Source organism: Ziziphus jujuba, chromosome 12 (assembly GCF_031755915.1).
Source record: "Ziziphus jujuba cultivar Dongzao chromosome 12, ASM3175591v1".
In the NCBI taxonomy this organism is placed as follows: domain Eukaryota; kingdom Viridiplantae; phylum Streptophyta; class Magnoliopsida; order Rosales; family Rhamnaceae; genus Ziziphus; species Ziziphus jujuba.
Genome location: NC_083390.1, coordinates 5,564,262 through 5,590,031, shown reverse-complemented (window position 1 = coordinate 5,590,031; position 25,770 = coordinate 5,564,262). Strand labels below are relative to the sequence as shown.

The 25,770-nt window shown below is 32.3% G+C and overlaps 3 protein-coding genes across 3 annotated transcripts; 2 read left to right on the top strand and 1 right to left on the bottom strand.

Moving 5' to 3' along the window:
- Nucleotides 1-1,246: 1,246 nt before the first annotated feature.
- LOC107428610 (F-box protein At1g70590) lies at nucleotides 1,247-3,952 on the top strand. The gene is made up of 4 exons (XM_016039176.4): nucleotides 1,247-1,940; nucleotides 2,506-2,639; nucleotides 2,972-3,154; nucleotides 3,431-3,952. The coding sequence occupies exons 1-4, from the start codon at nucleotides 1,373-1,375 to the stop codon at nucleotides 3,596-3,598; spliced, it is 1,053 nt and encodes a 350-aa protein (XP_015894662.1). The 5' UTR covers nucleotides 1,247-1,372; the 3' UTR covers nucleotides 3,599-3,952.
- A 657-nt stretch (nucleotides 3,953-4,609) lies between these two features.
- Nucleotides 4,610-10,421, bottom strand: LOC107428609 (amine oxidase [copper-containing] zeta, peroxisomal). Its single transcript, XM_016039175.4, has 12 exons — nucleotides 9,532-10,421; nucleotides 8,905-9,014; nucleotides 8,470-8,775; nucleotides 7,812-7,924; nucleotides 7,372-7,702; nucleotides 7,068-7,283; nucleotides 6,743-6,979; nucleotides 6,238-6,423; nucleotides 5,642-5,782; nucleotides 5,273-5,541; nucleotides 5,106-5,187; nucleotides 4,610-4,882 (listed from the first exon to the last, which is right to left on the bottom strand). The coding sequence occupies exons 1-12, from the start codon at nucleotides 9,767-9,769 to the stop codon at nucleotides 4,760-4,762; spliced, it is 2,352 nt and encodes a 783-aa protein (XP_015894661.3). The 5' UTR covers nucleotides 9,770-10,421; the 3' UTR covers nucleotides 4,610-4,759.
- An 8,665-nt stretch (nucleotides 10,422-19,086) lies between these two features.
- Nucleotides 19,087-25,549, top strand: LOC107428587 (protein DETOXIFICATION 29). Its single transcript, XM_048462384.2, has 8 exons — nucleotides 19,087-19,492; nucleotides 19,637-20,178; nucleotides 21,199-21,285; nucleotides 23,905-23,961; nucleotides 24,191-24,429; nucleotides 24,552-24,670; nucleotides 24,902-24,988; nucleotides 25,140-25,549. Exons 1-8 carry the CDS (start codon nucleotides 19,148-19,150, stop codon nucleotides 25,212-25,214), a joined length of 1,551 nt encoding a protein of 516 aa, XP_048318341.2. The 5' UTR covers nucleotides 19,087-19,147; the 3' UTR covers nucleotides 25,215-25,549.
- The last annotated feature ends 221 nt before the right edge of the window (nucleotides 25,550-25,770 follow it).

The following is a 25,770-nucleotide window of genomic DNA, read 5'->3' as shown; positions in this document are numbered from 1 at the left end:
TATATATATATATATAAATAGAAATCTCCTCTTTAAGAATTAGGAGTTCATGCATATCGTATTTTCACATAAATAAAGACAATACTTTAGCATTTGAAAGTACGAGAGTTCCAGATGAATATATATATATATATATGACAAGTTTTTTTTTTTTTTTTGGTAAATATATAACAAAGTTTTTTTTAATTGTTCAAGACATTTGAGTCCTATATGCATTCCGAGTTGACACTTAGTGACTCTTAAATTTAAAATCTTCCATTTAACATACTCAATTTGCATATAAAATAATTTTGAAAGATTTCTAATAACAATAAGAAAAAAAGAAGTATGATAAAATGTGTGATCCATAATATTCTAAGAAAATAAGAAACAAGTATAATAATATTACATGATTCACATCCTACAATATTATCATACTAAAAACAGAATATTAGATGTGGAAAATATATAATGAACTATATTATAAAGTTAAAGAATAATATTAAAATTAACAAAAAAAATCTAGCAATTTATATGTTAAATAATAAATCATCGTTATATTGATTTATATTTAATTATATATATATATATATATATATTATTTAAGTTATATTAATTTATTAATTAATAAAATAATAACAAAAAAATATTTTTATTAATTATAGAAATTAATTAATAAAAAAATCTTAAAGATACCGCTTGATTCAACGATGTGGACAAGTCTAGTAGAAAATGTGGTTTTTAAAAAATAAATAAATAAAAATAGAAAATGGTTTTAGATACATGCTACGTAAGCTTGGTCAGCAATTGGGCCTAAATCCAATCACGTTGACGGGCCTAAGACTGTGCCACAAGGGGGTGTCCCACGAATAATATTAAAAATAACCAAAAAAAAAAAAAAAGGGGCAATTTATATGTTAAATAATAAATCATCGTTATATTGATTTATATTTGATTATATATATTTTATTTAAGTTATATTAATTTATTAATTAATAAAATAATAACACAAACAATATTTTTATTAAGAAATTAATTAATAAAAAGATCTTAAAGATACCGCTTGACTCAACGATGTGGACAAGTCTTGTAGAAAATGTGGTTTTTAAAAAATAAATAAATAAAAATAGAAAATGGTTTTAGGTACATGCTACGTAAGCATGGTCAGCAATTGGGCCTAAATCCAATCACGTTGACGGGCCTAAACCTGTGCCACACGGGGGTGTCCCACCCACCCATGTCACCAAGCTCAGTCCTCCTTCACGGCCAGAGAAGAAGAAAATCCTACCTAACCAACCGACAACTAACCCAAAAAAAAAAAAAGTCCTACTTTCTCAGTGACTATTTTTCAGATCAGTCTCTGTCCTCTGTCTCCGATTCTCCGAGAAAGAAGATGAAGCAAAGAACTTGGCCAAGCAGATCGGACGGCTCTCGTTTCTCAACCACCTTTTCTTTACCAAACAAGAAGAGTAGTAGAAAGGAAGAAGACGTGCAAGCGAGCAAACGCTGGATCGATGATGGACTCCCAACCACCGGAACGCCATCGAACAGTTTGGCTAGATCGACATCGTCTGCTACGACGGACGGTCACGATTTCTCTAACTTGCCTTACGATGTGTTGGCGAAAATCGCAGCGTCGTTTACTTTACCAAAGCTCAAAGCGGCGTCGTTGGTGTGCAAGTCGTGGTGCGACGCGCTTCGACCATTGAGGGAGGCGATGATTTTGTTGAGGTGGGGGAAGAGATTCAAGCACGGAAAAGCTGGGGTCCGACCCAATTTGGAAAAGGCTCTCGACTCGTTCTTGAAAGGTGCGTCTCGTGGATCGACCATGGCTATGGTCGATGCGGGTCTCGTGTATTGGGAGACCGGCAAGAAGGAAGAAGCCATGGCTTTGTATCAGAGAGCCGCTGTTCTTGGCGACCCTGCTGGACAATTCAATTTGGGAATTTCTTTTTTGCAAGGTGGTATTTTTATTTCGTATTTTTTTTTTTTTTTTTATACTCCAAAATTAAAGTTATTATTAGTATTATTATTTTTCTATTGAAATGACTAAAAAAAAAAAAAGGAGTCTGGGAAATTGATATAATATAGTTTAATTGAATTTTTAGAGTGCTGGAGATGTCAGTCATGAACCGTTACTGCAACCACTAGCACATTGTGTTTTATGGTAATTTATAAGTCGTAAGAGCATTATGACAAACACCAACTGTTTTTAGCAGCTTTATGTATCGGTGTTTAGGAATAACTAGAATTCAAGTATGCACTCTTTTTTTGGCATAGCTATAAATGGGCTCTGAGATGTTATGCATAGATCCATATACTATGTTTAGGATGCAAAATGCTTAAGACATGCAAATAATGTTTTATATTTTTTGTACCCCAATAGATGATTGAACCTTGTCATTTATTTATTGATTTATTATTTTTGTTTTTATGAATGTGTAGAGATGAGGAGTTTTCGGTTGGTGCCTTGGCAATTATAAATTTCATATAATGTTATTCTTATAAGAACCGTAATATGTGCAGCTGTACCTCCAAATCCAGAGGAAGCTGTAAAATGGCTATATAAATCTGCAATTGCAGGCCATGTTCGTGCTCGGTACCAACTTGCACTTTGTCTGCATCAAGGTCGTGGGATAAATCATAATATACAAGAAGCGGTATGTTCTTAAATCTTTAAGCAATTGAGTATCAATTTAGAATAAACACCTTTTTGTGGAAAGCAACAATCATAAAATTGTAATCTTGCATGTTATTGTTGACTTTTAGTCCGTGATTGGTGATATTTTAAATTATATACTTAGGCATTTTACATATGTTATTCCTTCTTCATAGCTGACGTGTATATGATATTTTCCGCAAATTGATTTTACGTGTTTGCATGGTCAAATTCCAACTTTGAAGTTAATATGTGTTTATGTCTACTTGGCACTGTTTATTTGAATGTAAAGCACTTCTGGAACTGTTTCTGATAAGTTTCTTTCTGAAACAGGCTAGATGGTATCTGAAAGCTGCTGAAGGCGGTTATGTTCGTGCTATGTACAATATTTCTCTATGCTACTCCTTTGGGGAAGGCTTGGTGCAGAATCATCGACAAGCAAGAAAATGGATGAAGCTGGCGGCTGATCATGGTCATAGTAAAGCTCAATTTGAGCATGGACTTGCTCTCTTTTCGGTATGTAGTTGAATAGATTCCATTATATATTTGAAACAAAATGCTATTAGTTAACTCGTGTTAGAAAGATATACACTTTGTTTTCACTTCATGGTAAGTTATAAAAAAGTGTCATGCTGTAAGAAAGAAGGTGCCCCTAAAAAAAAGGGGGAAAAAAAAAAAAAAAAAAAAAGGAAAAGCTTTGGGAGAAAAATAGCATATTATATAAATGTTTGTTTTGTTAAGCACTATTGAGTTTTGGGATAATAGAGTTTATGATGGTAAACACTCGTGCAGGAAGGCCAAATGCTGAAAGCTGTAGTGTACCTGGAACTTGCATCCCGAGCTGGTGAAAGAGCGGCTGCCCGTGTCAAGAATGTGATTCTCCAACAACTGTCAGCAACTTCGCGTGATGGTGTCATGCTTCAGGCCGATAACTGGCGCACTTTGCCTTCAGATTGCTGAGTTTTTATCAGACCAGAGATTTATATCTTAATCTACCTTATCAGGATACGTGGATGCCTGAGGTCTGAAAATTGTCCAAGTCTTATAGTAGTACAGTGCGACATACAGGGGAGTTGATGGAGGTGGAGCTGCTTTTCACATTGTTGTTTAACGAGGACTTCTTTATGAGAATGGGTAATTCCTTCAATTACTTTCCCTGAAATATATATGCATACACAGAAAAAGATGGCAAGCGCAAAGACAAGGACATTTCAACTGAGCATGGTTTTGTTCCCGTGGGTTTCCATGGACTTTTGTAGCTTTAACTGGTTCAGAAGACAATGTGTAAATGGCAAGATTTTAAAAATTATATAATGATTTTATGAGAAACATTCCGCCAAGAAGTTGAGTAAAAATAAATTGATCAGGAAGGATGGATTCGAGTAAAAATAAATTGATCAGGAAGGATGGATTCGGTCAAGCTAAATTAGCCAAAGTTTGACAAGAGAATTAACTCTCTAATGAAATGTACCCAACTTTCAGAAAAACCATTTTTACACCCAAATTTGGTTTTTTTAGGGGAAACTATATTCCCTGCTCTCTCTTTGTCCTTGCACACTTTACTAGAAATGCTAAATCCCAAGAATCTCAATCGTAGATACTCAGCATCAAATGTAGATATTTTTTACGACCATAATCTCAATCAAAAATTGAACGATTTACGCTTCCAAACAAAATCTCAATCTTTAACCAAAAAGGAAATTCCCTAATTATGGTTTTCTTTTAAAATTATAATAGAAGGTATAGAAAATAAGTTTTTCAAGGCCTTCATTGTTTGTGAGGCCCCAAATAAGGAACTGGGCCAAATATCATTAATGAGCCATTGGGACTTAGGCCATTGTTCTTGGGTTTAGGCCTTTGGTCTGGATCTTGGGCCTCAGTGTCTTGGCCTTGGGTCCAGGTCCTTGTGCCCTTGGAATTGGGCTCCTGCCAGGGGCCTCCGGCCATAATTAATGTAAAAAGGGACCAATATAGTCTAGATTTTTTTTTTTACTAGATGTGCTGATTAGAGTAGGTCCATACACAACGTTCAAATGATGCAATAAAAATACTAATACGATACCTTCTTTTTTAGACAAAAGAATACAAGTACGATATCGAATAACATAAAGTTGATAACTTTTAGAGCTTAGCCAGTATTCCATTTTGGACAGGTTTAGCGGCCAACCCATGGTCCTTTAGGTCCAAATCGCTTGCGCTTGGTGGGACATCCACCGCCGGTGAGCAATTAAAGAATCCATGAGGCTGCAGTACAAAACATTAATCAAATAAAGCATACCATGGTTTTATATGCGGTAGAATGAGACATAAAAACAAAGCTTTTCCTAATCCCATGAAGAACTGAAATGAACTTTCTGCACGCTAATGGTTTCATAATTTCAGAAAAAGCGATAAACATTAACAATTATAAGATATGCAAACAATCATGAATTTATTATGTGCGCGCATAACGAAAAGATTGGAATACCATAAGCATGAATCCAATGTGCTCCACAGGCATGACAGGCCAATCTTCTAAACGAGGAATGTGTGTTACTCCAAAAACATACCTGCAATAAATTTTACATCCGTAAATAGAAAGGTTGGAATGTTTTTGCAAACAAAAAGACAGCAATTATCATAAGTAGAACTCACCAAAGAACAATGTCAGCTTCTTCCAGTGATCGGTTTTGCTTGACCCAAGTAGCTAATCCCTCCCCGACACGCGGGTTTTGATTAGGAAACTCTCCTCCTGGATACATTTCGTCGCGAGCATAAGGTGTGACCCAAAGGTTATGCTTCAAGAATGCAGCTCTTCTCAGAAACTTTGCCTCAGAACCTGCTAATGGTAAGCAATTTGAACCAGGTACTAGCTTGAAACCTGTTAGCTTTCCTGTCCGGTTGGCATTTCTTGTGTTTCGGATCTGAATCAGGAAGTTCATATGATATTCAAATAATTTCTACGACTTAAATTATATATCAAGTTCACTTAATCCACATTTTGGCATTGCTACGGAGACTTACAATCCAATGGCGAGCAGATATAGGATTACAGTCACGCATTGCTTCCAACTCAGATTTCAGTAGTTTCTCTTCAGCATAAAATGCATTGTTATGAACATTATTATTTCCTGGTTCCTCAACTTTAACGTTCACTTCAACGACCTAAAAAAAAAAAAAGCTCCAAATATTTTAGCAAATATGAAAGAGCAAGAAAAAGTGATATGGTCATTAATAAAAAAAAAACAGGCAGACAGATGACAAGGAAATGGATTGAAACACACCAACCGTCACAAGGCCAGAACAACAATACCTAAATTTTCGCATAATTTATAGGTTCACCTAAATTTAAACTTTTGAAAGCTCACTTACAAGATCTACAAGATTTTCACTCAACTTTCCAAACAACAACAACAATTAGGAGCCAATTTTCACTTAGTAATGTAGTGGCATGATTTATCAGGCATAATTTGCATATTGTAAACAACAACTTGATCGATAGGAGCCAATTTTCACTTAGTAATGTAGCGACATAATTTATCAGTCATAATTTGCATATTGTAGAATAAAAAAAGTGAAACATCAAAGAAGAAAGATTTCATGAACATGGATAAACTTACTTGATTAAATGCTTCACCAGGCTTGCAATCGACCGCCATGTCCATACGAGCCACGAAAAAGTGTTGATGCACAGGAGCATACAGTCCAGGTGCAATAGTAGTACCATATTTCCGGGTTTCACCTGGTTGCAATGCTCCTAAGCTTAGAATTCCAGTGAGTTTAACCTCAGCTTCAATTTTCCCATCCTATAAAAATAAAACTTGATTAGTATTATTGAAGCTTTCTAGTAGCATGCTTGGGAAGCAAGGAAAAAAATTCCTTGCCCTAAGAGCAAAGGCAGAAAACAAGTCCAATGAATATGTGTAGCAAATTGTTAATTCTGCATTGGTAAAACCTAATGCTGCAATCAAGATGCCAAAATACCTAAACCAACCAAAGTATTGAGTTTAATAGCATGCTGATGCTGGTAATTCTGTTTATAACATGCTGATGCTAGTAATTCTGTTATCAGGGAATACAATGAAATTAGAACTCCGAATGAAATTAAGGCAGATGCCAGCTTACCTGATAGAAATGCCAGAAAAATCCATATTCGTAGTTAGCCACAGTGCAAATAAAGGAGACTGTTAGCCTTCTAGACCTTCGGACTTCTGCTAGACCTGTTCTCCAGTCCTGATGCTTCCATAAGATCCCATGATCTTCCTCATGCAAGCAAACACAATTCTCAATTGTTTCAACACCCCCAGTAAAATTTGTAAAGTGCGCATCAAAATACTTAACAACACCTAAACAATCACAACCCTGCAGCACTAAAATTAATGAGAATGCAATCCAGCAAAGAAAATGAAAAGGAAAACACGAGCAAATGATATCAAGAAATTAGCCAGACCTTCTTTAGGGAGTGTGCATTTTTACCGAGACCATCTTCACCTGCATCAAAAGCATTCTTCCTGTAATGTGGATCATTAGAATCTCCATAAGGGACCACCATCTCAACGAAACTTAACCTGTGGGCGACAGGTCTTCTGCCACGACTACCATCAATATATGCCACAGAATAAATAACTAAACCCTCCCTGGAAGTGAAACCAATTCGAAAACTCCACTGCCAAGCAGAAACAGGTAGATAGTATGAAACAATATAGTATTTCTTACACCAACCAGTAAATCAGTGAAGTTGAAAAAGTAATCACCTTCTGCCATTCAACAAAGTACCCATTTACACGAAAACTAGGACCTTCAGGCTGAATGATCTGTAGAGGTTTCACATCACTTCGATCAACACCTCCTCGTGTTTCACCAGCGGTGTAGTTTCTTAAAGGATCAGCAGGAGGCAGGGGAACAAGTTTACGGTCTTCAAACTCAATAACCACCATATTTTGCATATCAACAAGCACATGGATTCCTTCAACAGGACGGGCATAACCATTTTCAATAGGGCAGTCACTCTCAGTCCTGCAGAAGATAAGCGGTTTTGCAAGTCTGCGACTAGGAGCATCAGCTTCACTGTGGTATCCAGCGCACCTGTAAAAGTAGTTTAACCCACAGATCATTATACAATTGCAAGCCATACCATCAAAACATTTCTAACAGAGTAATCCATTTGAAAGACTCCTAAACTCAGTAAACTAACCAGGGATCCACCATCACTAGATCCATATCCTCAATACCCCTCTTCTTCATTGCTTCCCGGAAGGGAGGATAGTCTTTCACAACGGCTTCACATTCAGCATATTCCACTGCATCCTATACTTGCAAACCGAGGAAACATATTGATGTTGGTGAATATGGGAGAAAAGAAAAAACAATACACTCAAAAGTAACAGGGCTAAAGCATCATCAAATGAAAGGGGGGAGAAAGACCATGTAGATAGCAATAAAAAGAAAATAGAATATTTAAAAAATAATAATAATAATAACAATAAATAAATAAAATTTAGAAAGAGTAAGATATAAAGAACTTGTTCCTTAGAAACTCTTAGTGCCCAACTGAAGCATGAATTTATCTGCTTCTGTGTTTTTCTAGATGTATTTTCTGCCTAATTACTAAGGGAACCTTCAGTTGTTACATGAAAAGTGATCTCCATTTTATTTTATTTTTAAAAAATGTATCAATAACATTTTATGTAGGACTTTTGCTGAACCAAACAAGAATTTTTCAAGATGACTTCAATTTTCTTTAGGGCCCTATTCGAGAAGATACAAATGCCTCATTCTATGTCAGTGTCAATACAGCCAATCATTATTCAGATTAATTTCACAGACATTTCAGAAAAGATAAAGTTACGTACCATGGGAGGTTGAACATCCGGAACAACTATGGAGGAAATGACTTTGCCCCTGTGATGACCACCTCTAGTTGCTGCATGGACTTGGGACAATTCAACAACCCATATACTTGTTTCATTAGACCTTTTGTTATAAACAACAAGTCTTGCCTTCCTCGGAGGCAGTTTACTTGGAATTACAGGTCCACCTTTAGTTCTGGGAAGTAGTGATGGCTGGAAAGGAGGGAAGAAATATGCATCTGCCAATGCAACGACATGCTTATCTGGTTCCACTAGAACTACTTCAACAAAGCGCATGCTATCTCTCACCTTCAGAAGGATAAAATTTTCTTTGATGAGCAAACAAATAAGAACTAGAATAGGATTCAAATTGAAAATTCCAGGTAATTCATAAACTAAACAATATTTCCAGATACACAAAATACTAGCTTAACTAACCTCAGGGGTTGCTCCAGCTGCCCTCACAGTTGCCACTGCCACAGAGATTTCAGCAGCAGATAAAGGATCCAAAGGGTGGCTTGTTTGAGCCCTCATCATGACTGGAATACCTATGCAAGGCAGATCAAACACCTCTTATTTAGTAGCTATGGCAGTATGACTACAAAATGCTAGATCCAAACTGTCAGAAAGACTTTCCAGAATTTGTGAACAGTTCTCTTTCTTTCCATAACTGGGATAAGAAACAATAATGATAGCTAAGCCAATTAAGCAATGACATATGTAAGACAATCGAATTTTATAATTAATAAGGAAATAAAAACACTAAAAAAGCAACAATGAAACATGGAAAGATGAATTTAAAGATGATCAAGGAAAAATAAAATAAAATTACTGGGTTGCTGCCAAGACAAATAGCAGAGTGAATATTTTCATTACTCCAGAGGATTCAAGTAGACAAAATGGAAAACAAACAAGAAAAAGTCAACTCATTTGACTATGTCGGTCTGAAAACTAAACCTTGGCAACCAAAACCAAAAAAAAAAAAAAAAAGGAAGACCAGAATTATGGTTAAAAAAACACAAAGAGAACAACTTAATGATCAAATTTTTTAAATTTTCTTCAAACCTTTGGTGGAAGTGGTGCTGGTTGGAGGATCGGGAAGGGCTTCAACGGGTCGGATAAGGGTGGCTACAGTAGATGTCTTTCGGATCGGATCCTGGGATGGATCAGAAGCTTTATTCCTCCAATCATGAAGAGCCCCAGATGCTTTTTGAAGCTGCAGGGTAGCAGGAGCAGCAGAGGCAGTGGATGATTTGGAGGTGTTAATGCAACAGGGCGTCTCTTTTTCCTGAGTTGTGGCCATTGTAACGGGTTGGCAAGCTCACCGTATCCACCGTAGCAATTATCACTGTAGTAGTATTCCACTGACATACAGCAATGCCCTCTGAAACAAAAAATAAAAAAACAAAACCAAAAGCTTTTTCTTTTTCCCTACCTCCTCCTCAATCACTCACCAGTCACCACCAAGCTCTCTTCTTTAATCTATCAAAGCTTTCAACTCCACGGGAAAGGACTAAATAAAACCGAATTGAAAGTAGTAAAAGCAAAATCTGAGGAGCTCCAAATCAGAAAGCAAATGGGTGTATATATATATATATATAGATAAGTATAATAGACAAAGCTAAAAGATGAAGCTGTATCTTTCTCGCTTTTTCCTTGGCTATAAATTAATGGAAAATGAAATGAAAACTATGAGTTTAGTTGGGGAAGGAAACAGACAAAGGAAAGAGTTGAGGTTCGCTGTTTTTGTCTGTGAAAGGGCAATGAAGTAGGTATGGAAGTGGGGGGTGATATGAGCACCCACTTGTCAAGAGACGTTGTACCATTTATCTTCTCCTTCGATGTAAAGCTGTATCTGGTATCTGTCTAAGCTAGAGAGCCGTTCTTTTGTCTCTTATCTCTCTTATTTCACTTTCCCATCTTTCACCCTCATTTGTCACACTAATTGTGACAAAAACCCCTGGCTTTTCTCAACCTCACATCCTAAACCAACTTTTCGGCGCATTTGACAAAATTAAACAAAACCCATCTACGAATTTTTCTTTCTCAACAATTTAGTTTTGACAATTGCTTATATTTTATCCCTGTGTCAAAAAACAATTTTGACAATTCTGTCCAAAATCAATCTTGAACTCACCGACTATAAACATGAATATACATGGTAAAGTTACATGGATCAAGATTTTTGAAAAGTATTTTTGACAAATATATCGTTTTAACCCTTGAATAAATACATTCAAAGGAACTTCCAATTACTTATCCACTGTAGTATGTAAATATTCAAGAACCCAGATGATTGTCAAAAATTCTTTGTCAAATATTTTGGTTCAATGTGACATCCAACACACTGTGTGTATACATAATCTATTGATATATATGGTGGTGATTGGAGAAAGCAAGTCATGTGGGACAAGTATTTACCAAAAAAACAAAAAAAAAGTCATGTGGGACAAGCTATTGCCAATTCCAACCATAGCCGCCAAAAATGAGGACGTTGGTTTGAGCTGGAGCTGTGTAAAAGGAGTACTACAGTTCTAATAATGAATAATGAATGGATATTCTGTTTTCCTAAGCTTGCTATATATGCAACCACTCCCACCACACCCACTCTCACTCTCAACATAAATTACAATTAACTTGCTTTCCTTCATTTCCAGTTAACACCTTCTGTAACCCATTTACCCATATAGGTTGCATGCGTGAAATAATTATTTGTTTGTGTCAGGCTGTTAGATGAGAGAGAAAGATTTGAATACTCCTAGTTGTGTGACTTGTGTTTCTATCTACACCATGGTTCCAATAAGAAAAATCCAGTTGCCTAACTTCAATCATGTTTATCAGGTTTTATGAACTTTTATCAATTTTTTATGCACTTTGTAATGCCATAAGCTTTGTGATAAGTGATTGAATAATTTGTGTGGAGATACATATGAGGTGGTCGTGGTCCTCGTGGAGAACCACACACTGAGGAGAAAGATACCTATAAATATTCGTTCTTTTTTTCCATTTACATCATCATTAAGCGAATATATGTATACATATAGCAAGAAAACAGCCAAACCGAGCACCTAGCTACAACTGGTAGGACAATAAGAATTAGCTAGAAGACTATATATTAGTTAAAAAAGACCATAGATTAAAAAGATTTACAAGTTGATGGAGACATACCAACAAAGTCTCTTTGTACATTATATATATAAATATATATATATATATATATCTTTATCTCCTGCCAATTATATATAATTGAGCTCTTATATAATTTTTTCGTACATATATTGCCAGTATTTATCAAGCACATAGAAGTGCATTCTTATATTTAAATTTTTTCATTATTATTATTATTTGCCATTTTCGTTTCTTCTTTTAGTGCACATAATCCCTTGCTATGTGTGCTGCTCATTGAGGTAGTAGTGAGAGGATAGGTGAAACAAAAAATTTCTGCATTTTGTTACAGGTGGAAACATGCAACGCATGGAAGAAGAAGAATAAGAAGATTGTAAAGATGGCAGAACTGAAAGTAACCCATGTAGCACTACCACTCAAAACTTCCTAGATTATTTTTCTTGTCCTTGTGTAGATATACACGACTATACTATTTAACTCATAGTCTTGGAGAAATATTATGGGTGAAAATTCTCATCCAAAGATGATATTAGATATTAAGAGACTCCTTGAAGTTATGGGTATTAAAAAGTTGATTCTATGGGTCGTTTGAGATGCAAGACTCAATCCAATGGAACTATCTCAAGTTCAAGCCAATTAAATTGAGCTAATTCAAATTTAGCTTAATATGATGGACTAATATTTCAAATAACCCTATCCAGTTTAGTGTCATATTTCAAATAGACATTTAATGATAACCATTAGAAATTTATTATTATTATTATTATTATTATTATTATTATGACAAAATAATCACCGGTATTGTGAATGACACTATGTGCCATGGAACTAAAGATCAAAAGACTAGAGGAATATACAAATATATCTCTTAGATTGAAAGATGCATCTATTTAGATTATGGATAAAGCACTACTATTTTGCAGACAAATATATTATGCTCCCTATTGATTAATTTGGGTTTGATTTTCTTGCTCAATCCAACAAATTGGACTGGCAAGATAGAAGGCCGGACTGGATAAAGTTGTATTCCTTTATTTTCTGGACCAGGGTTGCTAAAGAGTTGGTAATATCGGAGGCCCAAGTATGCCTTTTTTAGTCCAGAAACATTTTTGGCCCACTTCTCCTTTACTTTTATGCCATGTCATTGACAGCGGTAGAAAATTGGATAGAGGATACAATAGGCATTAGCTCTTCATTTTCTGTTTTCCAAAATCTTCGATTGAACTTTTTAAGTAGGTAATGAACCTATAAAATCTTCCACCTAGTTATAACCTGTCCCTTATCGAGTTTGATAATAAAGTTTGCAATAAGAAAGATTTTAATACTATTACTCTATTTGATTAATATTCTTCTATGCAGATCGATCATTATAAATGACTGGGTCCATGTGATGCTATGCATTCAATAATTTCAGCATGACCATGGCTTAAATATGTTTCAGTACTTTTATAAGAAACCAAGAGACATTATATATTTGGTATTACATTTTTGTATAACGACACTTTACCCTCCACTGACATCTTCTCCATACATAAATTAATTGTTTGCACTGCACGAAGCTATATATATATATATATATATATGGATAATTTTGTTATTTTTTGTTTTTTTTGGTAATAGATTTTTTTTTTTCCCCACTTTTCTTAGATACAAGAACCTAGGGAAATAATTATTGAAATTTTGAAAAAGAAAAATGAGAAAAATATTAAACAGAATGAATAATCTTAATCATTTTTTCTTTTTTTTTTTTGCGAAATTACTTACACGAGTTTACATCAGTTCCATGCAACAACTTTTATCGCATAGTTAAATAATTTCTAGCAAAATAAATTAAAAAAAAAAATCCTTAAATCTTTTGGTAAAGCCTTACACTTGAAATTGTTCACATAATAAGTTATCTTTGATACATCTACATTCGTTACACGCAAGGAGATAGAATTTGTATCGAGATTGGAGTCTTGACGTCAATCTTCACCGTTAAAGACCTGCCCCATTACCTGCTGTCATGACACTTGTTGCTGACTGGAAAATTGGTGCTGACTGGACTGATAAGCTTGCTTGTACATCTACATTATCAGTGATGAAAAAAATCTAATACTCGAGGAGTATCCACGTCCTCTTTCAATCCATTTTATGCTATGCCATGTGGATTGTTCTCCACATCAGATAACACATTCTCCTTTCCTCTCTCACAAATGGATGGATATGCAAATCTCCTTTCTTTCATCATCAAACAATTTTTTTCAACGATTTTTTCCTCTTTTAGACCGTAACCAGAAATTTAGAGCACCCAACTTCCTTCGTAAACAGAATTACCAACGAGGCTCTTTCTTCAGCTTGTACCATAATCAGAAATTATGAATTATAAGGAGAAAGCAGAGATAATAGGTTTCAGAAATTATGAATTATAAAAAAATAAATAAATAAATAAATAATAGGTTGAATTTATGATTCATACTATCGAACAAACCTTCTAAAAAATATTTATTAGACAACTTTTGTTTTTTTTATTACCATTTCATTTTAACATATATTTTACACAATATTATTGAAGAAGATTTTTTAAAAGAACTATTATTCATATTAATATATGGCCAAAATCCTTTTAAATGGACGAACTAATGAATAATTCTTTGGAGATGCTCTCATGAGCACTTCTCATCTTCCACCATCAGCCTTTTCCTCTCTATCTCATTCTCTTTTCCTTTGTCTGACAAATGGATGGATTTACGAATCTCCTCTCTTCCTGCATCAAACAATTTTTTTCAACCATTTTTTTTTTTTTTTCTCTTTTACACCATAACCAGAAACTTGGAGCACCCAATTCCCTTCATAAATAGAAATAACAAACGAGACTCTTCCTTCAGCTTGCTCAAAATATGGAAACTTTGACATCATTTTGGGTTTGATCTGATAATTCTATTTTGCCTTTAGAGAATGAATGACTTGGGCATGTGGTTCCATTTTGGCATTTTGCGTTCAAAATATACTGTATGTGTAACAAAATTTTCCTCAATAGTTTTTCTAATAAATTTGGAGAAATACATAATAAAGTGGAAGATGTAATATCTTCCAAATTCTTTAGAATTTATTTGTTGGGATGATCTCAATTTCAAATTTTTCTTGAATTGGTTGTAGGTATCATAAAAACCTTTTATATGATTCGATTTTGCAATTGTTGAAGTCGAGAAGGAGGTTTTCTATATTATTATTATTATTTATTATTTATTATTTATTTATTTATTTTTAAGGATAGAGGAAGAACAAAAAGAAGCAAACGTCTCTTGTTTTTGTACAGATGAGAGTCTCTGGCTGTGACGGAAAGGAGAAGAGAAAGAGAGAGCCGGTAGCCGATTGCGAGAGAGAGAGGAGGAATAGGTTATGTGTTACGCGACCTGAAAAAGTAATCCACGTGGCGAGAAATGAGTAGAAGGAGCACTGAGTGGGTGAGTACTCCAGAAGTACTAGAAATTTTTTCATCAATGATATGTACCATGAAATAAAAAAAAATAAAAAAAAAGATAAAATAAACTTTTTCATCAATGATATGAATGAGGTAACGAAGAATCCCAGTGTGGGCTTCATGCTTTTGTATTTCAAGTGCATGGGCCTTTTTCTTTTTCTTTTTCTTTTTTTTTTTTGGTTGCAATTATTAAAAAGGAAAAAAATGTATTTTGACTTTTCCGTAAATCAATCACAAGAAGCAAAAAAAAAAAAAAAAAAAAAAAAAAAAAAAAAGGAAGAGCATGTGGTCCTGGGGGATTTTTGGATCTCCAGCATCTTCTTATTTTTTCATATGTTTCGAGGTGACCGAACCTAACCATATGAATATGTCAACTAACTTTCTTTCAAAACCAAATAGAAGTTTTTATTTTATTCACCAAAAATAAATAAATAAATAAAATAGAAGTTTTTATTTATTTATTTATTTATTTTTTAACCTCAAAGGTTAACAAAACAGAAAGTTAAAAAGTAAAAATAGTATATGTATATGCATCTAAGATTATTGCTAGCTTGCATAGCTAAAATTTTAATTTTAAATTATTAATTAAGTTGACAATTTTAATATATCATTAATTAAGTTAGTTGACAATTTTAATATTTAACTCATCATCATGTTTTTATATTTAGGAACCTATATTTCAATTCATCTCTTACTTATTTTTTATAAGCGACACATAAAACTAATCCCTATATATATACTTTCAAAAGAAAAAAAAAAAGTAAAGCATCCATTTATAATGTATGGTGTTCCCTCGAAAAATTTCTGGACCCATCATTATCTTCAACAAATTACCAATTTATAAATATATGTTAATATATATATAGATAAACAAGTTGACTGGTAGATCTATTTTTCTTTTCCATAAAATGTGCGTACATATATATATGTAAAAGTAACAGACTTTTTCAAAATCAGTTTGAAAATAATCCATTTTTTGTCCGCAAAAGGCAACATATACCATATGCAAAGTTAGGTCTCTTTTTTCTTTTTTTTGCTTTTTTTTTTTGGGGGTAAATTGCAAAGTTAGGTCTCTGACCTTCTTGTATAAGCGACACAGATGTGACGAACATTCCACCGCAACAAAACAGAGAAAAATTTTCTACTGATCGTCAATGATTCAAAAAGCAAAGACACTTGTATATCTCTGGCTAGAAAAAAAACTGTTTAATTTCTAGATGTGAAAATTATGCGAAATGATTAAGAAATGCCTAAACAAAGTTTGTTTCTTTTATTAGTGATTTGCTACTTTAGGAAATTCTTGCTGTATATATCCATATAGATGAGGGACAAAAATAAAAAGAAAGAGGCATGGTATATATTATACAAATATATAACATATATTATCTTCACCAAAATATATATTTACATATATATATAGCACATGTTATCATATAAAGCTGCTGATCTCATGCATGAGAACATCAAAATCCATACGGCAATGAAATCTTTAAATATTGGTGATTTTACATGAATGATTGTTATTCTAACTTTTTAAGATTTACATATATAAAGTGAGTTAGATAAGATCCAGTCAATTTGATGGTTCATTTTAGTGTTGAGATTTTCTTTTTGAATTATATAAAAATTAATATTTAAAAATCAACTGATGATTAAATATTATATTAATAATATGTTAAAATTTTATTTGGCAAAGTAAATTAAATAGAAACATGGAAAAAAAAAATTAAATATCTTAGAGTTTTAAATAATTCAATAACTAATAAAAAAAGTTGTAATAGTTTTAAAGTGATTGAAAACCGATTGTATAGGTTCATAATAAATTTTTACTCAATATATATATATATATATATGAGTATTTGTATTTTTTAAATAAATAGAGGTGTAGATGAACCAAATCGAATTGAATATTAGCATTTTCAAACTCAGGCTCATATGATTTATAATTTTATAAATGTTCAAATATAATTCAAACTTTTAAAATTTTGAAATAATTTATTTAAATTCAGTCCCATTTATTTATGAAAAATTTAAACTTAATTCGACTTAGTTACTTACAATATAAAAATATTAAAATTTGATCATTTATTTATTTTTAAATAAAACATTAGTTATTAATAAATTTTATTTATTCTATTAATATTATTATAAAATTATAAATATTCAATGTATTTAAATTATTAATAAAATTTTTATATAAATACATACAAATAACAAAGTCAAGTCACTCACAGCTCGATTTATTGTTGAAGATCGATCGGTTTGAGCTTTATTTTTCGTTCAAGCTCACTCATTTTAATTCTGAATTTCGTTCGAATGAATTAAAATCAAACCGAGTTCGAATATATGGCACTGATCAAACCTATTTAGTACTATGAAAATAAATATTAAAAAAACATTAATTGTACTTTTGCTTGAAAGGCACCGACACTAGCTTTTCTATCAAGGCAACTAGGTAAAGACAGGTAGGTATATACATATATATATAGATATATATAGTTGAAATATTTAATGCTTTTACTTAAATGAGAATTTTATTTAAAAAAAAAATACTAAAATAAGAATTTAATATATTGTACTTGTGTGGAAATGGAGGCTTTATCGGTGGGCTAAGCAAAAAAAAAAAAAAGAAAAATACTGCTTTCATGTAGCTTTGGAAATACAATTCCATAATGCGAGATGATTTAATCAATCTTGGCTATGTTTATTGGCGAAATGCATCAAAAACATGTGTGAAAACCAAATCAAGTTCGGGATAATTCTCCAAAAAAAAAAAAAAAATGTTTGGGTTAATTTTTATAAAAAAGTAAAGCATCATTAACGCAGCCCCATCAATTATTTCAAGGTCCATGCCATAAATTTCTTTATTTTCTTTATTTATATTTTTTGGGTTAAGCCAACCCCCTTTTATGCATGTTTAATCACTTTTTCTCTTTTTGCCAAAATAACTTTTAGCAATTGGTCATTTATGAAATCTGGTTGCACTTTTATGAATATCAAACAGAAATCGCGGACCTCGAAATGATAAAATATGTGGTGATAGTTAATTTATCCTTCTTTCTTGCAAGGGATAGCATTATAGGTTTATTTTTTAAATAATAATGAAAGATATTGTGACGTTTTCCATGAACCCAACTACGATTTGAAATTACAACTTTACAACTACTTTATATATTTAATTCGCGATCGCAAAACATCAATAATATATACTACCATGCGCAACGTGCATTTAATTTTGTTCAATTGTTATAGTCTTTAGTTTTTTTTTTTTTTTTTTTTTTTTTTTTTTTTTTGGGAAACAAAGTCTTTAGTTTAATTGATAATGGAGAGCTGAGCATGACATTGGTTAGTACAGTCAAAAAGATTAAAATATCTATGTAAGACGGGTCAAACTTTGAGTTGCCAAAATATGCAGGCATTTTCTCCACAAATTCTATTTATCATTATGGTACTCATCATTGTTGATATATATAGTAGAATATGAATATAGTACTTCACTTTTAGGATTTTTAATTTTAAAAAAGTAAAAAAATAAAATAAATTAATATATAACTATGTAGTTAAATCGATGATGATCACAAAATGAATAGTTAAATGACGATGAATAACAATATTTTTTTTTTTGGTTTAAAATATTAACACTATTTTACTTTTTTCTTTTTAAATATTTCATTTTATTTTCGAGGAAAACAAAAAAGAAAAAAGAGTAACTCAATCTCCTTATATTAAGCAGGTTATTAATTAATGTTCCTATATTAGAAAGTAGCACTAGCTAGTATTTTAAAAATCTTTCTGTCTCCTACTCTTCCTAAATATTGTGCCACCACAAATAAAAAAGATGAAACCATTTTTTAATATTAATTAATAGAATTTCACGTGTATTAATATTAAATTTATGAGTTGGCAAATGTGATATTCATATTATTTACAAAAGTACTAAAACAAAAAAGATTTTGATGGAAAGTCAAATACATCTTCCTAAAATGAAATAAATTCCAATAAGTGGCATATATAAATAAAGCACCATGCAGCCTAAATTATTTAAAGTTTTTATTAGCTCTCTCTCTCTCTCTCTCTCTCTCTCTTTTCTAAATGGAGGATATCAAACATCCCCTTCTCACCTCCAGAGAGGAAGACCAAACCAACAATGATCAATCACAATCCCTCCCTTTATCATCAAACCATTCCTTCGCTTCCTCTTTCGCTCCTGACGCCGATGACATCCAGCCGATCAACGGAGTTCGAGATTTCTTCAGAGAATTCCAAACTGAAGTCAAGAAACTTTGGTACCTCGCCGGTCCGGCCATCTTCACCTCCATATGCCAATACTCCCTCGGCGCCATCACTCAAGTATTTGCCGGACACGTTGGCACTCTCGAACTCGCCGCCGTCTCCGTCGAAAACTCTGTTATAGCCGGCTTCTCCTTTGGCGCCATGGTATATATTTATATATATATATATATAGTCAGTCTCTTATCAGTGATTTAATTTGACTCATTTGTATGGTATCAGAACGTTTTATCAGGATGTTCTGATGGTTTTTTACACGTAGTAATGAGTTGTATTGGATTTTTGTACCAGCTTGGAATGGGAAGCGCTCTGGAAACACTATGCGGTCAAGCATTCGGAGCAGGACAAGTGGATATGCTTGGGATATATATGCAAAGGTCATGGGTCATCCTCAATACAACAGCAGCGTTATTGAGTCTGCTTTACATATTCGCATATCCATTTCTAGAACTCATAGGGCAGACGGCGGAGATATCGAAAGCCGCTGGAGTGTTCTCGGTGTGGATGATTCCGCAGCTGTTCGCTTACGCCATGAATTTTCCGATCGCGAAGTTCTTGCAATCTCAGAGCAAGATCATGGTTATGGCTCTGATATCGGTGGTGGCTCTGATTCTTCACACGGTGTTTAGCTGGTTGCTGATGTTGAAGCTTGGATGGGGATTGGTTGGTGCAGCGGTGGTGCTTAATGGGTCGTGGTGGTTCATAGTGATCGCTCAGCTTTTGTATATATTCAGTGGGACTTGTGGCAGAGCTTGGTCTGGGTTTTCATGGCAGGCCTTTCAAAATCTATGGGGTTTCGTTAGATTATCTCTAGCATCAGCTGTCATGCTCTGGTGAGTAAACCCCTCTTTTCTTACATTGTTGAGATTTTTTTTTTTTTTTTTTTTTTTAACTCACACCAATATTGACTTTTTTTTTTTAAAGGAAAGTGGTAATAGTAAAACTTATTGGGTAATACAGATTTGAATGACATAGTTCTCCTTTTGAAGAAAAATACTTAATAATTAACACAAAAACTTACAGTGGGAAGTGATATATATATATATATATATATAAAATAATATTAATATATTTAAATTCTATTTGGTATAATTTTTATAGGCTAAAAGCAGTTTTTAAGATTTAAAAATTTAAAAAAGAAATATTTTAGACCTTTAAAAACACTTTAACAAAAATCAATATGAATAATTTCATCAATAAATACTTTGAAAAAAGCAAAATAAGAAACAAACAATGTCAAACACGGCTTCAGGAGTGAATATTTTCCCGTATCTGTGAAGCACATTATGACCACCCCTAAAGCTAAGCCCTCGGCCCCTTTCCATTATTTAATTAAAATGACAGAGATATTAAATACAGAGATATTAAATATGGTTTGGTTTTATATATTACAGAAACTGACAGTCCTTTTCTTTTTTTCTTTTTTTATTTTCCCTGTCCATACAAAATAGAATTATAAGGACTGGAATTGATTGTGTTCCAGGGGATTCTCACAATGTGTAACCACAAGTATGCAAAGACAATAGTATGTGAAAGAGACCAGCATACGCTGTCCCCCATCTCAATACTTATTCTGAATAGAATGAGAGATATTATTATTTATAAAGAATTTATCAGTTAAAGCATCAAAATATGAACAAATACAAAGATTTTTCGTCGTTTACGGTTTTGCTGTTTTAATCCCCAATCTTTAATTTTAAAACTATATGAGAGACATATGCAGACTACCCATATGAGATTTTTATTAGATTAACTTTGTTTATATTATTTTCTTTCCTCCAAAGTGAGGCATTTTATGGATTCATTTTGGTTGTTATAATAGTACAATTATCATTAATTAATTTTGTGCACAGTTTGGAAGTTTGGTACTTCATGGCGCTGATTCTATTTGCTGGATATCTAAAGAATGCAGAAGTTTCCGTGGATGCACTCTCCATTTGGTAAGCATATAATATAATTTTTAACATTATTATATGTTTTCCATCTAATCTCACATTATTTAATAATTACTTTGAAATAGGATCTAGATCACAATCATTTTATTTTACTTTTCAATAAATGAAAAAGGACAACTTTAGTGGAATAAGAAACCAAATTATTAATTCCAGCCAAAAAAAAAAAAAAAACAAACAAAGAGAGAACAAATTATTAAATATTGCTTTAAAAAATTAATACTATATGATAATTAATTTGTAAAGAGAAATAATAATTCAGTGTACCAATTTGGTACATAACCAATTACGCAATGCTAATAATTTCTTTATTTATTAATTGAATAACTTTTATCTGAGAATTTGTAATAATATTTTGAATTTAGATAAAATTAGGTCTAGCATAAAAAAGAAAAAAGGGGTTTTATATATTAATATTTTTTTCAGAAAAAAATCCGTACGTCACCGATTTTATAATGTAAAGGACAAATTTAAGAATTTCGTATTAAAGTTGAATAGCTCCTGTGTGTAAAAGTGTTCAGAAAAAATGAGACAGTGATGACGAAGCTCTATGCCATATTTTTACGTGTCTCAACCATGTCCACCACCGTACTCTTAACATTTAAAACAAAAAACAAAAAAAGTGAAATGTTTTTTTGGTTTTATTAAAACATTTTTTTCCCTTTAATTAGAAATAAAAAATAAAAACAGAAAACCAAAATAAAATCACTCACCTAACACTTTTTAATCAAATCTTATCCCAATACATAGAGATTGACAAGACAAGACCATTTAATTAACCTAATAGTCTAACTTAACTTTATTTGACTGTCAAAGATTTCTTATTTTCAAATTAGGTTGGCATATTTTTTTGATGATCCGATTGGGAAGGCTTTCACATTGAGATTATTATGCAGTCCGTATACATAAAACATATAATAATTCTATGTTCTGTTTTAATTTATTGAACTTTCTACCCTCAGTTTATAGACGACTTTTGAATTTGATGCTTTTTATAATAATAATAACAAAAAAGTTGAATTATTATTAATTAATTAATAATCAATGCTCAATTTTTACTTTGTTTTTGATCCTTAAATACAATGCTTATTTTATTGATTTACGTGTTGGAATTTTCATACTACTGCCTAGTGTAATTATATATATGTTACTGAATATGTGTGAAACATTCTACTAAGGCGTTTGTTCTAACATCCAATAATTGATTTTTTTCTTTTAAGTTTTTATTTATCTTTTTATTCCGAGTCTAGTTGGCACATCATTTTCATCTCATTTTCCAATTAATCTACCAATAAATTTGATGGTCCAACTAGTTGATGAAGAATATGAAAATTCAACGTCGATATGATCAATTTGACTATGATTTCTTGTTGATCTTTGTGTGGTAGATATTTAGGAAGCTAAGAAAACGAAGTACTTTTAAAAAAAAAAAAAAAAGTAGATAAACAAATAAATAAATAATTAAGTACACATGATTCATGCTGCTGACTTAGAGGTCGTGTCGATGGATTTTGGTATTTAATTATTTATTAGTTAACGATATTATTTATTAACCAGTTACTAATTCTTCCGACGATGTTGGCATGTGGGAAATAATAAAAGAATCAAAACCGGAATGGATATAAATAAAAAATAATCAATAGTAATTATTATTTTTTAGACCTTTTTTTTAAAAAAAAAAAAAAAAACTTCAATTATTCATTATTACATTAGCCTTAATTTTATGTCTTTTGATAGCTTCCAAAGTCTGAGAAAGTTGGCAAAATTGGTTTCCCATTTATGTCACCTGGGGTGAGCTAGTTTGAGTCTTAACCCATTTTGAATGCTAATGGATTGTTGGTTGTATTGTGAAACCATTAACTATTTTGAATCTAATACAATCAAATTGAGTTTAACTTGATGCCGATTTGGATTATAGTTATAAATAATTCAATCCGACAGACGGGCCAGGTTTTTCTATGGAATGGGAAACTTTTGTTTTTGCCTGCCATTATAATACGAAACATTACTTTTATTGAGAAAGACCTAAAAGTAAAGGATAAAAAACAGATGGAAAAATATAGATATTGTTGAAAACAAAACAATAGGGAAAGACTTTCTCCTTTTTTATTTTGTCTTTTTTATTTTTTTAAAATTATATGGGGCCTCGATAATCCAAAAGCTAAAGCAAAATATGGGGCTGACCGATGAGAAATTTGAACGGCTGCTTTTGTCAGCAGTGCCATCCGTGATTTAAAGCTTTTTCGATCACCAGCTCCCACTTTCTGCACCACCTTTAATTAGCGAAATCAAGAGTCAAAGCATATATGGCCATGCCCTCAAAACCTTACATACATATATAGAAGTCATTTATTTATTTCCATATAAGATGCAGTGCAGAGTCCCACTCTATTATTAGATTAGAACCATGTACATTATATATGAATATGTTCCAGATTTACTTGTTGAAAAGGAAACGCATGAAAACATGTTAAAATGACATATTATTTTCATATTTATAAATTATATATATATATATAGATACATAAATGCATGTATGTATATATAATATGTATATGGTGCATCATGCATGTAATATTGACAATTTATGTTGATTGAGTTTTGCAGCATGAACATATTGGGATGGACAATCATGGTGGCTCTAGGCATGAATGCAGCTATAAGGTAATTGTTTAATTGACAATCACAAGGTAGACTATAAAAGCTACAATTATTAATTGGTTTTGTTTGAAGTTAAAATAAATAAAAAAAAATTATGTAAAAAAGTAATTTCGGACCGATAGATTATTATCAAGAGTGTCAAAATAACATTTTTAAATAAATAAAGAATGCGGAGCCAAAAAGGGTGGTAGTAATGAATTGAGGATGATAATTGAAAATGGTAATATTGCAGTGTGAGAGTATCAAATGAGCTTGGAGCGGCTCATCCAAGAACAGCAAAATTCTCATTGGTGGTGGCGGTAATAACATCGTTTATAATCGGTGTCCTCCTGTCGTTGATCCTCATCATATGGAGAGGTGAATATCCAGATTTATTTTCGGATGATTCAGAGGTTAAAAATCTTGTTAAGAAGCTCACACCGTTGCTGGCTACCTGCATTATCATTAACAATGTTCAACCTGTTCTATCTGGTAATTAATTAATATTTATTTCCTTTTTTTTTTATATAAATTATTTATATTAAAACATTTAAAACCCAAATTGTTCTCTAATCTTTTTTTGGTTTCCAATATAAAAAAATAAATTTCTTCAGGGGTCGCCATTGGAGCGGGATGGCAAGCTGTTGTAGCATATGTAAATATAGCCTGTTACTATGTATTTGGAATCCCATTGGGCCTTATAATGGGCTACTTACTTAACATGGGTGTTCAGGTAATCTTACTCTCTATCATATGTAATCGTCAAAAATTACAAAAACAACTTTCACATTATTATTATTATTTTTTTCGTTTTTTGGTACATATTTTATGAAATTTTGATTATCAAGTGACGTTTTAAAATTTCAGATGTTGAAAAATAAATAAATCAAAAGATATATTCCTAACTTTCTATGAAATGTTATAATGTGCTCTTACATTATTTTATTTTGTCCGTAATTTTCAGGGAATTTGGATTGGTATGCTGTCCGGCACAGTCGTACAAACCTGTGTTCTTTTCTGGATGGTTTACAAAACTAACTGGAATAAAGAGGTGAAGTACTTTTTGTAGTCTTCCTACATATGCTAACGTAATTAAACACACAAGAAAAATAATTTATGAAAACAGACTGCAAATTTTTGACTTATAACAATGTCAGTTTGAAAGAATTATAGCCTAATGTGAGTGTGACATGAATATGCAGGCTTCTATAGCTGAAGACAGGATAAGGAAATGGGGAGGACACAAAGATTCCAAGCAAAACGATGCTGAAAATTAATCAAAATGTACCCAAGCCATCATAAACGATTTTGAGCCAAGTATAAAAACAGAGACGCAGCAGATTGGTGATCTTCCCTGGATGGCCATGAAGCCTAGGCCAGCATTTGAGGGCCCCTAAGCCACACCCTCAAAGAATATTTTCCTCCCATTTTTTTATTATTATTTATGTTGTTTCGATTTCTGATTTTATTTCCTGTACTTTTTTCCTTACCTTTGTTTTTATTTTTCTTTTATTTTTTTGAGTTTAATGGACTTGTTCTAAAACAACTCTTGAATTTAGAGTTAGCCTTGTTACCATTATTTTTTTTTAAAAGCTAAATTCATAAGAACCAAGTGCCAATGTGCCTACCAATGGATGAAAGTATAACGTATTTGCACAAATGAAAAAGATATCCATATAGGTCAAACAACGTAATGGCCATAAGCACTGCTAGAGAAGTACATAAACAAACAAAAGGTTAACACAGATACTATTTTAAGTTAGAGGTTCCACACCTATTTTGTAAATATTGAACAAATCCTTCTCGCAAACTTCAACTGTGTGAAATAGTATT

What these genes read in the sequence shown, in the direction of transcription:
- LOC107428610 (XM_016039176.4), top strand. Translation starts at nt 1,373, where the DNA reads ATGAAGCAAAGAACTTGGCCAAGCAGATCGGACGGCTCTCGTTTCTCA. An exon ending in GGGAATTTCTTTTTTGCAAG is followed by an intron (nt 1,941 to 2,505) that starts GTGGTATTTTTA and finishes TAATATGTGCAG; the next exon opens with CTGTACCTCCAAATCCAGAG. An exon ending in ATCATAATATACAAGAAGCG is followed by an intron (nt 2,640 to 2,971) that starts GTATGTTCTTAA and finishes TTTCTGAAACAG; the next exon opens with GCTAGATGGTATCTGAAAGC.
- LOC107428609 (XM_016039175.4), bottom strand. Translation starts at nt 9,769, where the DNA reads ATGGCCACAACTCAGGAAAAAGAGACGCCCTGTTGCATTAACACCTCC. An exon ending in CAGCTGGAGCAACCCCTGAG is followed by an intron (nt 8,776 to 8,904) that starts GTTAGTTAAGCT and finishes ATCCTTCTGAAG; the next exon opens with GTGAGAGATAGCATGCGCTT. An exon ending in TTTTCTGGCATTTCTATCAG is followed by an intron (nt 6,424 to 6,742) that starts GTAAGCTGGCAT and finishes TTATTTTTATAG; the next exon opens with GATGGGAAAATTGAAGCTGA.
- LOC107428587 (XM_048462384.2), top strand. Translation starts at nt 19,148, where the DNA reads ATGGAGGATATCAAACATCCCCTTCTCACCTCCAGAGAGGAAGACCAA. An exon ending in GCTTCTCCTTTGGCGCCATG is followed by an intron (nt 19,493 to 19,636) that starts GTATATATTTAT and finishes TTTTTGTACCAG; the next exon opens with CTTGGAATGGGAAGCGCTCT. An exon ending in GGCATGAATGCAGCTATAAG is followed by an intron (nt 23,962 to 24,190) that starts GTAATTGTTTAA and finishes GTAATATTGCAG; the next exon opens with TGTGAGAGTATCAAATGAGC.